This window comes from Amyelois transitella, chromosome 28 (genome assembly GCF_032362555.1).
Source record: "Amyelois transitella isolate CPQ chromosome 28, ilAmyTran1.1, whole genome shotgun sequence".
NCBI classification, from domain to species: Eukaryota; Metazoa; Arthropoda; class Insecta; order Lepidoptera; family Pyralidae; genus Amyelois; species Amyelois transitella.
Window position 1 is genome coordinate 3,345,013 of NC_083531.1, and position 15,747 is coordinate 3,360,759.

General features: G+C 33.3%; 1 protein-coding gene across 1 annotated transcript; it reads left to right on the forward strand.

Annotated features, from left to right (window-relative positions):
* The first annotated feature begins 803 nt into the window (after window positions 1–803).
* Window positions 804–14,437, forward strand: LOC106140392 (protein PF3D7_1417600-like). The gene is made up of 5 exons (XM_060952147.1): window positions 804–1,188; window positions 1,534–1,745; window positions 10,783–11,408; window positions 12,586–13,458; window positions 14,243–14,437. The coding sequence occupies exons 2-5, from the start codon at window positions 1,547–1,549 to the stop codon at window positions 14,435–14,437; spliced, it is 1,893 nt and encodes a 630-aa protein (XP_060808130.1). The 5' UTR covers window positions 804–1,188; window positions 1,534–1,546.
* The last annotated feature ends 1,310 nt before the right edge of the window (window positions 14,438–15,747 follow it).

Here is a 15,747-nt window from a genome sequence, read left to right on the forward strand (position 1 = left end):
AGCAAAACGGCCATAGTTTTTTAACGTGAAAAAATGGCGTCGCGCTTGCCATGCTCGGGGGGAGGGGCCGCCTTTTAGTTATTGAGATTGGATATCCAAGTTCTTTCCCGCATAAAAGCATCGATTAGCACGGAAACTAGTGTAGATCTCAGAAAATAGTCTTTGGTACCTTCCAGAAGTAGGATTTAAATCTGCAGAGTTAGCTACACCGTAAATGTGGTGGCTTTCATTTATGATACTATCTTTCGCCCGCGCGTAAAAAACCCTGTCCTGCGTATCTCGAACTCCACGCTTTTTGTATCAGAGATCATTTAAGACATACAAACACACTTTTACATTTATTATATTAGTACTATAGATTATAGGTGTGTGTGTCTTTTACGGGGGATTGCCCGAAGCATATCACCCGATAGAAGACTTATCGACTATCGTGCAAAGATATGAGCTTAGCTGTGTGATAAGATAATGTGTCGCAAATTATTTTGCTTGAAGTTTGGCTCAACAGTTGCCGCGTGTCTAGCTAGAAATAAACAATTGTAAAGACAGTGGAAATTGTAGAAATTGAAACAAAAAATATTTTGCTCTATTTAGGTAAGTAAAAATACATTAAATTACTTATGCCTTCCCGGAAGGATAGGCAGTAACTACATCTTTCCACTTGGCACTCCCAATGCATACTTTTTGCCAGAACCTCTCCGATTTGATCAAGGTACGTTCATCTATGCCTTCCCACTTTTAACGTTTATTCTTACCGCGTTCTCTTTACACGACCCAATCATCTAAGCATTCTATTCATCTTATTAAAAAAAATAACAGAAGTCCATAAAAAACATTAAAGTAAGTGCTGTCAACTCGGCCCTTACAGCGCCAATTTTGGCTTCTTTTGACCCCACATTCAGTTACATGACGATTTTTATTTTAAAAACATATATCATAAAATGTCAGGCAATTTTAAGGCGAAAATCATCAAAATTTTCTGAAAATCCTTTAGCGCTTTTTAGAGCCCGTACTTATTTATTGGAGACAGTTGGCAACAGTGGGGAAGACAAATTTGTTTACAAATGTCAAATCTATAAGTAAAATGTGTTATAACGGATAGATTTTCGTTCGATTCAAATATTTTTTGCGAAAACAAAAGAAGTGAAATAAACTTTTTCGAATATTGACTTAAAATTTTATTGTCACAGGGTTTGTATTTCGAATGTTCAATGCGTTCCATTCATAATAGTATGTAATTATTTTTACGGTGTTATGTTATTGTAAGATAATAAAATTTTATACTGTTTACCTTAACCTAACCTGTTACCTTAACATCATAATTTATTAGAAAAAAAAGAAAAACAAACAGAATCTATTTTTTTTTAAATAGTATAGTATGTTTAAACCTACAATACTACTTCATACCACATAGTACATACTACCTTATTACCACATTTTTTTTTATTTTACTTATTTTTGTTTTAACACCTTATTAATAGGTACACTATTATTACGTACAGTTATTTAAATCTTAAAATAAATGTTTTCCTGCAGATCAAAATTCGCCATGTATGAAATAACATCAAATGAAACTACATACAAAGTACCATTGGACAAGTTAGATTTAAGCTACTTACACAGGCACTTTGATAATGGTTCAGCTAAGTCAATGCCGTTATGGAGTCTTCCCATTGGTGAACAATATTATAAATTCAAGCTCAACGCTTGGAGGGTGCCTGCAAGTGGGCATGAGGATGAAACCATTGGTAAGTCAACATTTTTGTTCTTTTTTTAAATATAAAATAATACATTAGTTCTTCCTCCTGGCATTAGTTCCGGTTACTTCTGCACTTGTATGTAGGATGGTCCGGGATTGGGTGAGTCAGGTTTTTACATGAAGCAACTCTGAAGTCACTGATCCGACCATCTGACCTCCTCAACCTATGTATTGAAACCTTACTCAATATTGGATTTTTTATGTTCAGGTGTCCAAAGACCTATAGTAATACATACTTTACTGACTAACACATTATATAATTCATATAAATATAACAAAAAGTATTTCTTTCCTGCCATTTTGATCTGGTATGAGACAGCTTTCTGTCAGAATTTGTTTGTCTGCAGTTATGTCAATAGAAAAATTGAGTATACATTGATGATTGATTCCAAAACCTTGACTTTTTTGACCAAACGTCATGTTTGTTGCATTGTATTTTTTAATGGAATATATATTATTAATATTTAAGCAGCATACCCACGCTGAAGTATGAGATAAGCGTGGTTTCGATGTCAAACAGTCACGGGGCCGTCAGTGATGAATAAGCAGGCGACGCGAGCAATGCGCAATGTTCACAGTTAGCGTTGCCGAAATATCGATAGTTTTACTATCGATAGATGATCTCCGACATAAAAAAATTTAATTCCGTGAAATCTTTGCGCGATTTAGAGCATAAATACAACCTCCGACTCAACATCGTTGGAGCCGCGGTTCCTCATTGTTTTTCATTTCATTATTTCTCTCCTCTTCAGTTCTCCTTTCTTCTTTAATGTATATAGTATATTACAGAACTTTAATTCTTACAATCAACTTTATTAATTACTCAAATTTATTAATTATTAAACTCAACTATCGATATACTAGATTGTATATATCGATATACTAGCAACACTAAAGCTGGCAACATTACTAGAATCGAATTTCGCCGACACAAAACTTAATGCGATACGCTGAATGCGACGCGACTCGTGTTAACAATGGTGTCCTCATATGACCGAAATGCTGTTACATAAATAATAGCACGTCTTTATCCCTTACGGGGTAGATAGTGCCAACAGTCTTGAGAAAATTGAACGGCCACATAGAGAATTTAGTATACTTATATAGAATTGAGATTCATATAGTGACAGTTTGCTAGCCCGTCGCCTAAAAGAATAATACCAAGTTTATAAGCCTATCCCTTAGTCACCTTTTACGACTTCCATGGGAATTCGTGGTTATATGTGAGTATTTCTCAAAATAAATGTACGTAACGAAAAAGTAGTTACGAAATATTGTTACGAAATAGTCCTAAGATGCAACTAAATAGTAAACGTAAGGCTTATTACACAATGGCAAACAAAATACAATTTAATTCATTTATTTATATATATTATATGTTTACGTATATATTTTTCAAAGTTATTTATGTACCCGTTTATTTATTGTATACATATACATACATATTTTATAAGTGTGTGTGTACATATAAGTAATATATGTATAATAGTATAAAATAAAGTCCCTTCCCGCTCTGTCTGTCTGTCCCTATGTATGCTTATATCTTTAAAACCACGCAACGGATTTTGATGCGGTTTTTTGTAATAGATACAGGGTTTCACCGGGAAGGTTTATAAGTACCCTGCGAAGCCGGAGAGGGCCGCTAGTATATCTATATATGTGTATGTAATATGTTTATGTATGTATATATAAAATTTTATACATATATTACTTAGATACTCGTATTATTATGTTATAGGGACCATTTATTTTATGGAGTTAAAAATAAAACAAGAGAGTATTCATTAACGTATTGTAATCAAATTACCAAGCTTTTTAAATTTTTAGTAGTACAATAGGTTTAAAAAAAAATTTTGGAATCGAAACAGTGTTTGTAATTTAAACATTTAAATTCGTAACTTTAATTTGAGTCAGTATCCTTTAGAGCTTTGTAAATTTCTTCCTTATCTTTATAATAATTAAAAACATTCTGTTTCATAATCGAAGTTCCTGATCTAAGTTTTTCAGACTTTGGTTTATTATTTCGTTTTGGTGCATTAATATAATTATTTAATGATAGGGGTTTCAGTGACTTATAAACCACTTTATTTTTCGTATCTTTATTTTCCAGTCTTTCGTCTTTGATAATAGTCAGTCCAGGTATTTTGCGTTTTATTTTGTGAGTATCTATAATTGGTATGACACTTTCATTGCTACCATTCTCATTTTCAGTGTTATTTTCTTTCGCATTATCCTTTTCTATTATCATATCATCAATATTAATATTATCATCAAAATAGTTTAAATTATATTCTGGTTCATTAAATATCGTTGCATCAAGCTTATATTCATCGTTCGTAACTAAAACTTCGTCACTTACTAAATTATCAAAGAAAATAATTGGCAGAGAATTCAAATCAGTTGAATGACAGTCAGTGCCGTGTGGTTCCCGGCACCAATACAAAAAAGAATAGGACCACTCCATCTCTTTCTCGTGGATGTCGTAAAAGGCGACTAAGGGATAGGCTAACAAACTTGGGATTCTTTTTAGGCGATGGGCTAGCAACCTGTCACTATTGGAATCTCAATTCTATCATTAAGCCAAATAGCTGCTATGTGGCCATTCAGCCTTTTCAAGACTGTTGGCTCTGTCTACCCCGCAAGGGATATAGACGTGACCATATGTATGTATGTATGTTCAAATCAGTTGATGATCTTTCTTCTCTGCGACTTTTTAAATCTTTACTAGATTGTTCTGTGTCATCTATTTGTCTTAATACATTCATTGTATCAATTGGATATTTTTCTTCTTTTATAAGTTGTTGGTGTTTTACTGTCTTTTTTCCAATGCCTTTTCCTTTATATTTTCTTGTTTCTTTGCCTTCTTGTGTAGAATATATTTCGTTTTCCGTAGTCAATCCTTCTGCCTTGTCGACTTTATTTTCGGGGTTATAGAAAGCACGATTTGCAGACATAAATCTTGATGAAGATAACGTTGTTACTTTTTCGTTTTCTGTAGGTTCTCGTTTCTTGCCTGTTTTCTTTTCCCATGAGTCCTGAAAAAATGTTCATTAAAATTTGTTTTTAAATAAACGCTATAAGACATTTGTAATTTAAGGGATTTATTGTAGTATTTTACCTGTGTTTCCTTGTCTTTAAACCTAAATTGCGTTATCTCTTCAATATCAGAGACCAGATCAATTTTTACTTCTTGTTCAAAATTCTTCATAAAGTCTGTAACTTTATCATTGTCTTCATTTTCAAATTCCACATCTGAGTCCTGAAAAAAGTGTTCATTAAAGTTTGTTTTTAAGAAAAATGCTATGAGAAATTTGTAAATTTTGAATTTAAAGAGACTTATTTTAGTATTTTACCTGAGTTTCTCTATCTTTAAACCTTAAATGCGTTAGCTCTTCTATATCTGAAACTAGATCAACTTTCTCTACTTTTTTAAAATTCTTTATAAAGTCTGTAATTTTATCATCGCCTTCACTCTCAAATTCTACATCTCTCGGATCTAAATCATCATAATATCTTACACTGACGTCACTTTCCGTTGTAGTAGAACTATTTATTCTTTTGAATCTTTTTGCTGGTGTGTTCTGTATTTTTAAGGCGTTTCGTTTATTACGACATGGTACAGCTTTTGGCCCTGTTAGGTAGTTGGTGGGTAGAAGTTCGTGTTCTTTTGTGTGGTAACAGTCGCAACAGATGTTATTTTTTTTGCAATCAAAGCAGCTCAACAGTTTATATTTAATTTTCGTATTATCGTCGATTACGATTTGATGAATCTTCATTGTACCTTTTATGGGAATAACATTTTTAGGTATCATTTTCATCATATTTTGTATGTTATTTTCATTTATATAAAACATTTTTACTCTGCTGTTAATTAATAAATATTCATATGCTTCTTTTGCGTTGATTATGTCATTGCCATGTGAAATATGATTATCAAGTTGTCGTTTTAAAGCTCCACCAACCCCATCAGCTGGACCTTTGCCGTGTGAGGCTTCAAAGAAATTCCAAGTAGCATATTCATATTTATATTCTTTTATATTTTTTTGAAACAAGTAGAAATTATGTTTTTGGCGGTACTGCGTTGCTGGGCTATCAGAAAATATATGAATATTTTTTATGTTAAAGCCTTTGCATAGTTTCATTATTGGATCCAAATGAGCCCAGATTGCTCCAGGACCATGCTCATTACTTGGTGATACGGAGCATATCGATCGGGGATTCGCATTTTTCCTGTAAAGAACGCAAGTGTGCAATGTGACTTGATTCCGGGATCCTCCAAAGTGGACAGCCTGAATTTCTTCAGATTGCTTGCATGAAAAGTTTTCTGAAAAATCGCAAATCAATGCTGCTTCCTCTTCATCAAGGTTTTCAATACACTTTTTCCACGCCAAGTACTGATGCGAAACATTGAAGTAATGAGTTTTAAATTTTTGTATATCATCTTGAAATTCTTTAATTAATGTAGTCACTGTTCCTTTCACTATCTGTTTTAAATACTTCTTTGTCTGTTTTTCTTCTGATTTCTTTTTGCCAATTTTAGTATAGGTATACGTGCTCATTTTCCATTGGAGCCATTGCACGGGACTATCTTCACTTATCGTCAAATCAATAGCTAATTTCTTATCTTTGCATTCAGAACACTCGGAGTACATGCACTTGAAAGAATTGCTGCAACTTACATTTTTCATAAGTTCATCAATGTCAGATGTTTGAAGTAAACCTAGCTTCTTCAAAGATATTGCCTTAAACAATAAATTGCAATGCTTTATGCAAGCACAAGTATTCCTATCTTGAAGTCTTGGTTTCACAACAAAGAATGGTCGGAACCGATAAAAAGTTTGCAAAGATGCTTTACCACCTTCTGTCCTGTATTTTCTATAGAGCTTGTATATTGGTTCAATTAAATATCTCTTTTGTACTTTTTCTTTATTTCTCGTTATGCACTCTTTTTTCCCTGCGCTAGGTCTACTTACATCTTCTCTTGCAAAGAAATTTTGGATTTCTTTTTTATATTTCTTTCTCATTTGGTTACTTCCTTTTGTCGTCGTTCTGATTCTTCCTTTCAGGCCAAGAACATTAGAAATAGCTGTTTTTAATTTTTTTTTATTTGCAATTTCGTTTGTAGCTACCTTTTTTAGTATTGTCCTCTCTTTGGGATCTGCTTTATTAAACTCTGTCTTTAAAGAATCTGTAATTGTGTTTAGTAAAAGTAACTTCTTTTTCACCCTTTCTTTTTCTACCAGAGACACATTTGGTAAAACTTCTTTTATGAAACTATTTGATTTCGTTAATGGTGTGTCGTCACATTGGGGTGTTTTAGCAGTTGGTTCAATGGAAATAACGTCATTATTAGTCACAGTTTGTTGATGTAGTAGTTTTTTCAGATTGACCATTCGCTTTCTCATCCGATTACAGGCTTGCTTTAAATTCTTATTACGTCTTTTTAACTGATTATTTTCTTCAATTAGGTTTTTTAGTGTTTCCTTTAAGATTTTTGTATTAGAATAAGTGTTTTTTCTAACTTCTAATGTATTTTTGTCATGTGTGGTAAGGTTAGCCTTCTTTTTTCTTTCAGCTCTTTTAGCATTGGCTTGTCTCCACTTTTCTCGTAACTCTTCTTTTTCTTTTTCTGTAAGCATTTCCTTTTTCTTTTTGTTATTTTCTTTTATTTTTTCCAAATGCTTAACTCGAATTTTCTCATATTTTGCTGGCTTTTCCTTTTTTAGTTTTTCTCTGTAAGCTTTTTGCCTTTCGGCATTAGTTTTAGGTGGCATTCCTAAAATAAAATAAAGATATAAATGTTATGCTCACAAAGAAATCAAATCCCTACTTTTCTACTAATATTATACATGCGAATGTGTGTAGTATGTGTGATCATAAGTATGTTCTATTTCCACGACAAAAGGGTTGAAAAAATTTAGATAAAAAAATACACGATTTAGACAAAAACATACATGTCGCGGGCAGAGCCGCAGGGAACAGCTAGTGAGTTCATAAAATTCATAATTTTATGTAAACACACCATAACGTGTTGAAAATGGCTGCTCTACAGAATTAAGTGTCCTCAGCAGAAGTAGTATATCTTGAACTAGCCGCCCGCCTCGATTTACACTCGTGGTACATAAACATATTATACACTAAAACCTTCCTTTTAAACCGCCTCAAGGGCCTCCGACATGGTTTATATAACGACCACTGTCAAAGACAGCAACAGGGATCGCCGGTTTAACGTGCCCTCCGAAGCACGCATCATCTTTCTTATCAGACAATCAAATTTTGCAATGTCGTAATGCGACTGAAAACAACTTTTACAAAGTATGCTTTCCGTGGGATTCGAACCCACAACCTCCTCTTGTAAGGCGCACACCTTAACCACTCGTCTACGGAGGCAGTCAAGTCTTTTGCTGATGATGCACTATCATTACTAAGATCTATTTTTTATGAATTCGGCAGTGAATATTATCAGGTTGGAACTGTATGAACACAGCTTTATACTGTACTTTTTCGTAACGTTACGAAATTCATAAAAATCGTTACGAAATTGTAATAGAAATTTTACAAAACGAGGTTATAAAAAGGAAATTGTTTGTTATAAGCTGAAACTGCCAATATATAGGCTTTCCAAATGATATTACCACACGATTTATAAAAGATGAGTAAATCAAGACTTACCGTTATGTGAAAAAAGGCTGTTTTAATTCCTGTCACGAAATAGTATTCCCACTCAACAAAACACGTGTACATCTGATTTTCACAATAAATGTAATGGCGGAGACGTCAAACCAACAACCAATCAGAAAGCAGCTAGGGTTGCCCGTTTGAAAATTAAATTAATGCGTTCAGAAATTACTTGGAAGTAAAATAAAACGCAACTAAAGAGTAGTTACTAAAAAGTAAAATGACGCGACTCATTTATATTTTTTGCATTTAATTATGAATTTATTAAGCAACCCCATAGAAAATCACTTATTTTCAGTAACTACATTTCATGAAGAACCACAATACACAAAAATGCACAATATTCATGTTACAGTTCGCATTTTATGAAGTGTAAAAGTATGAGGTAGGTAGGGTGGCAATTCGATTTTTGTATGAATGGTAAAAAAACGTTATTTAAAAACTAAACGAAAAAAATAGTAATAATACGATTAAGCTGTTTATTTCACATTATTCTAAAGTTTAATAGTTATCCTACATTTTGGTGTATAAATTATTTCTATGATTAAATACTACAGACTACAACATGAACAAAGGCCACGTTCAGCTGTATGGCTTAATAATGGAATCAAGATTGAAATACATAGTTATTATACTTCTAGGTTAAGTACTAACCCATCGTCTACAACAATGTTAAGTTTATAAGCCTTACCCTTAGTCGCCTTTTACGACATATGTACATGGGAAAGATATGGAGTAGTCCTATTCTCTAATGCCAGAAACTACATGGCACTTAATTAGGGTTGCCACCTATTTTTTGAAAAAAAATAGTATATTTTTTTTTAATCAAAAAAATATAGTACTTTTGGGAAATTAAGGAAAAAAAATAGTATACATCTATTTTCAATCATTATTTATTTTTCCATGACGCTGCGGGTGCGTTCCATTCACAGTTAATTAAAAAAAAGCGACAATTGAATTAGCGATATAATATAGTATTTTTCGTCCTATATTGTTTTTCTATAATATATAGTACAATTGACTAAAATATAGTACGATACTATATAATGGGTGGTAACCCTACACTTAATGCATATTATTTTTTTTACATAAATAGATACATATAATCACGTCTATATCCCTTGCGGGGTAGACAGAGCCAGCAGTCTTAAAAAGACTGATATGCCACGTTGAGCTTTTTGGCCAAATGATAGAATAGAATTGAGATTCAAATAGTGACAGGTTGCTAGCCCATCGCCTAAAAAATAATCCCAATTTTGTAAGCCTATCCCTTAGTGGCCTTTTACAACATCCATGGGAAAGAGATGGAGTGGTTCTATTCTTTTTTGTATTGGTGCCGGGAACCACACGGTACGATTGCTTTGACGATAACAAAGCCCATACGGGTACCACGTCGTCCCTTGATAACGAAAACATTCGGTTACCCAGGTGTAACCAGTCTTTTGAAAAAGTCTTTCAGTTATTTACTACAACCTCTTTAACCTTTTAACCGCGCGAGTCGCATATATGCGACAAATATTGCCGTGCCCCTACCGCCCGTGTCGTATTTCTGCGACAGAGAATATCCATGATTTTTTCGTTCTATTATCGTCCTATTAACTTCGTGGTATAACTAAAACTATTATTGAATAGAGCTATTTATTACAACAATTACTTAAAATTATGTTTCATAGCTCTAAGCATTGAAAAAACTTAAACAAAAATAAGTAATTGGCAGCTCGGACTTTTCTTCGGTGTCTATCGCGCGTGTCGCATAAATATGACCATAGGGATGGGATACAATGCAATGCGCATTTTAAAAACAAAATAACAAACAGTTAAATAATCAGGTATAATGCATCATTCAGCATGAAATAAACAGTGTCATACGAAATAAAGTTAAATTAACAAGTATAACTTTAAACATAAGAATTATTAAAACGGTCGCTCCATTCGCTCTCACAAAGAATTAGTCAAAATAAGTTAGATTTCGGAAATTTTACTAATTTTCACTTAGAGATAAGCTTTCACCTTAAAGATGAATGATTGTGATACAAGAAGGCTGATTTTAAATAAAAACATAAAAACTTTTTGACTTTTTTTTATCGATACAACGATTACTCCTCCTTATTTATTGTAGGTATTATTTTATCGATTTTTAGCGGCGCGCTAGGGGCACGACAATTGATATTTAGCCAAGCGCTTAAAAGGTTAATGTTTAACACGTTAGAAGCAATCAAGAGAGTCAGTACTCTCTTGATTGCTTCTACCCCAGTGGGTTATCATATTTTTCAATTGCCGGAAATTACACGACACGTATTTAAATTTTTTGTAAGAAAAATGTTTAATTACTATTCAATTCTTTTCAGACGACCTCTCATATGACACTCAACTATGCCATATTTGCAACATACATGTTCCACTACAATACATAAATGAGCACAGAAACAGTATAACTCATACTAATATGAAGAAAATACAAGATTTAATATTACGGCGAGGTAAAAAGAGTCTTAATTGCAATGCCGTAACATCGAAATCAGATGCTAATTATTACTGCGACGATTGTTCAATAGTTGTTTCGAAAAGCAGAAAAGAAAAACACGAATCATCATATACTCATAAGATGTCTCTAAGAAACAAAGATTTGATCGAAGAGTTCCTGAAATTCTATTCGAAAGATTTGTACGATGTGAATGTTAAGAAAACATTACTATACCAAGAATATTACAATAAGTTTGTTAACAGAAAGAATCTGTCATACAAAATTGAAATTGTCGACGATGATTTTCTATCAGTTATTATAAAGGGAAAGCATCTAAAGATAGACGCTGATAAATATCACGGTTTCATGAAAACTGACGTTGAACTAATTTGTGTTCTATGTGAGGTTCAATTTAGAGCGGTCATTGAAATAATCAAGACCCATGTAGAAGGAAAAAAGCATCGGAAAAAGATAGCTTGTGATATGCATGACGAGCATTGTATTCGCGAGGTAAGCACAGAATTTGAAAGTATACCAAACATATCCAGGCTCTTACGATGAGGGAAAACGTCGCGAGGAAACCTGCACATTCAGGTAACTGGATGTTTGACCATAGATCCAATTCGGGTTAGATTCACCTGCAAAGGTTGCGGAAGCCAGATGGGTGTCGCTTCGTGTAAAAACCTGCCTCACCCTGGATCCATGGTCAAAGGCATACCCCGGGCTCCTCTTTTAGTTTTTCTTCCCGCGAGAATTCCGGGAAAACCTCTTCCTTCATCCTCGTTCTTTGCAGGTAAACCTAACCCGTATTGGATCCATTGTTACACGCCCAGTTCCGTAAATGTGCAGGATTCCTCACGATCTTTTCCTCACCGTAAGACCATCGGTTAGTATTCAAACTAATGTACATAACTGTGAAAATAGTCATTGGTACATGGCAGAGGTGGGATTTGAACCTGTGCCTTTCTGCGCATCACGCATTTTAACTTACCGATTCGACTACCGAAGCTCATTCCTCCCTTCTCCCCCGGAATTCCTCATACCTAAATGACACATAATGCAGTACATACATACATATGATGACGTCTTTATCCCTTACGGGGTAGACAGAGCCAATAGTCTTGAAAAGACTGATAGGCCACGTTCAGCTGTTTGGTTTAATGATAGAATTGAGATTCAAATAGTGACGGGTTGCTAGCCCATCGCCTAAAAGAAGAATCCCAAGTTTATAAGCCTATCCCTTAGTCGCCTTTACGACATCCATGGGAACGAGATGGAGTGGCCCTATTCTTTTTTTTATTGGTGCCGGGAACCACACGGCACTGCATAATGCAGTAACACGACTATTTCCGAAACTACAGACCCGCTCATTCAGCCTTCTTTATATGCAGAAGAGTGCCGATCTTATTGAGTCTCAGTGCAATGGTTTCTTTATATTTTGTGTTCAATTAGACTGCCAAAGCAAAACCCTATACTGATTTACTTCTGGCAGGATGAAGCCTCTCGTCTGACCTCCCGACTGAACTTACGTAGGTCAAATGCACAAGTGAAAGAGATACTGAGGGAATTGATAAAAATGCAAATTTCTAGGTTCTAAGTGTCCATTTTGAAAATAAATTAATTTCGTGTCATATCTTTCCTAACAACCAATAATGGCATCTTATTCTAATATTATTTTTCTTTTTAGATAAACGACCTCATCGCTCACTGCGTGCTTTGCAACGAATTAATTCCACGAGCCAGAATCGCCGGCCACAAGGTTCTGATTTCACATTTAGTTAAACTTTATCGCGCACAAGGTAAAAAAGATATCGAAGATTTTAACAAAAACTATGTAATAACTGGAGATAATAAGTTTAGGAATTTAACCGATGAAGTAACTGATCATGTAGGTAATATAAGTGAAAGTAGTTCTCAAGAATATAAGGAAGAAGTAGGTAATAATGGGAACTGGGCAATGGTACAAAATGAAAATTTAACATTCGATAATACCTCTTACATCAATCAAACATATTGCAATGTATGTTCTGTATATATAGACACACATAATTTTAAAAGTCATACAATGGGTAATATTCATAAACAGTTACAATCCAGTAAATGTAAAGTTGATGAGAATAATCTCGTAAAAATAAAGAATATTATTAACATGGATTTAGCTGTACATGGTGACGATGTAAAGTTTACAGCATCAAATATATTGTCTGACGCTACAAATGTGGTTGAAGAGCGCAATGTAAAAGTAATTGATACAAATAAAATTCGTACTGATCTGGAAAACGAAATTACTAAACCAGTTTCAGAAAATAACGTTCAAAATTCTGATTTAGCGTCAGAATTAAAAGAAGCATCTACCTCTACTATGGTTAAAATAGATAAATCCACATCTGATTCTTCTATAGAAAAAATTGATTTAAGAAACGTTAACGATAAAATATCAAAACCAAATAATTACACTGAACTTTCAGAAACGGAATCAATAGAAATTCCATCAGATTTTATGGAAAATATAAAATATCTGCTCCTTGAAACAATCATTGAAAAAGAAATAATTTGCAAAGTTTGTAACCTTTTGACATCTAATACAGGCACGAATGTATACAATCATATCAATGGGGAAAATCATACTTCAAGATACAACGAATTATTGAGAACAAATAAACTGACAAAAGCTCAAAATAAATTCTTTTGCCATTTATGTAAATTATTAGTTACCAGCAAAAACGAAATAGCACATGTATTTGGCAATAAACATAGAAATAAATTTCCCAATAATGGCAATAATTCGGCACATCTTTACTGTGAATTTTGTAAGATTCATACAGCTGATTCTGTTCAAGAACATCAAAACAGTAAAATTCATAAATTTTCTACCAAAGAAAACACAACTAACACTTCACATGACTCGTGTATTCAATCTGCAAATGATAAAAGTGATCAAAGGCTAGCAGAAGCGAAAGCAAACAATAAATCTCTTGCAAAAATTGATATTGTGCAAGCAGACTTTCTAAAACTTCATTATCATTTCACAAAAACTGCCAACCTGACTGGAGCATTATGCAAAATTTGCAATGTGGTGATATCAAATTCTATGGGCAGTATTGACACTCATATTAATGGTTATAAACATAGAAATAAATATGCAATATTGTTAAAGTCGAACAGAGTGATAGAAAGAGATGACAAACAATTTTATTGTGAAGTTTGTGATGTATCTTTTTTTAGCAAAAATGAAATAGAACATATAATGGGCCTTAAACATAAAAGAAAGATTCAAGAAGAGGTGGACAGAAATAATGTTCATGACACTGAGAATCTTGAATATTTCAATACCAATGGGGAAGATGAAGAAGAAGTTGAATATTCAGATGAAGAAGAATTTGAATACTCAGATGAAGAAGAAGTTGAATATTCTGATGAAGAAGAATTTGAATACTCAGATGAAGAAGAAGTTGAATATTCTGATGAAGAAGAATTTGAATACTCAGATGAAGAAGAAGTTGAAGTTTACGAGCAACGCTATTATCAAGTTGCTGTAACTTCACATACCGAAGTTTTATGCAAAATTTGCAATGTGGTTCTACCGAACTTTATTTTTAATATTGAAACGCATGTATTAGGGATTAGTCACAGAGAAAGGTATAAAATATTATTAGAATCAAACAAAATAGTAAAAATGCGTGACAAAACATTTCATTGTGGTATTTGTGATGTAGTTATTAAAAGTAAGAATGAAATACAACATTTAATGGGGTTTAATCATGTAAGTAGGCTACAAGAAGAAACAGACAAAAATTATGTTCATGATTCTGAAGTTGAATATTCAGATGAAGATGTTGAATATTATGAAAATTTAGGGCACGCAAAATCTCAGTCAACCGCTACTGAAACGACAAAAGATCGTGTGTCTTTTGATAAAAATAATGCTGCAAGTTCTGTTCCTGCAACGGCTCAAACTTTTGACGCTGGAAATACGCAAGATGAGAATTTTCAGACGTCATCTGTCCCAAAATCTGATAATACACAAAGTAATGCGAATATCAAAGAGAAACGTCACTATCATGTTACTGTTACTTCAAATACAGAAGTTTTATGCAAAATTTGCAATGTGGTTTTAACAAACTCTAATGTTAATATCGAAACGCATGTATTAGGAATTAACCACAGGGAAAAATATCAAAGATTGTTAGAATCAAACAAAATAGCAGAAATGAACGATAAGACATATCATTGTGATATTTGTGATGCTGTTATAAGTAGTAAGAATGAAATAGGACATCTAAACGGTTTGAGACATAAAACTAATCTGCGGAATTATTCCGAGGTTCAAAATAAAGTTGGAAATTCAGAAGACGTTGAATATTCAGATGAAGAAGAAGTTGAATATTATGAAAATTTAGGGCACGCAAAATCTCAGTCAACCGCTACTGAAACGACAAAAGATCGTGTGTATTTTGATAAAAATCATGCTGCAAGTTCTGTTCCTGCAACTGCTCAAACTTTAGACGCTGGAAATACGCAAGATGACAATTTTCAGACGTCATCTGTCCCAAAATCTGATAAAACACAAAGTAATACAAATATTAAAGAGAAACGTCACCATCATGTTACTGTTAAATCTAATACAGAAGTTTTATGCAAAATTTGCAATGTGGTTTTAACAAACTCTAATGTTAACATCGAAACGCATGTATTAGGAATTAACCACAGGGAAAAATATAAAATATTGTTAGAATCAAACAAAATAGAAGAAATGAACGATAACACATATCATTGTGATATTTGTGATGCTATTATTAGTTATAAGAATGAAATTCAACATTTGAACGGTTCGAGACATAAAACTAAT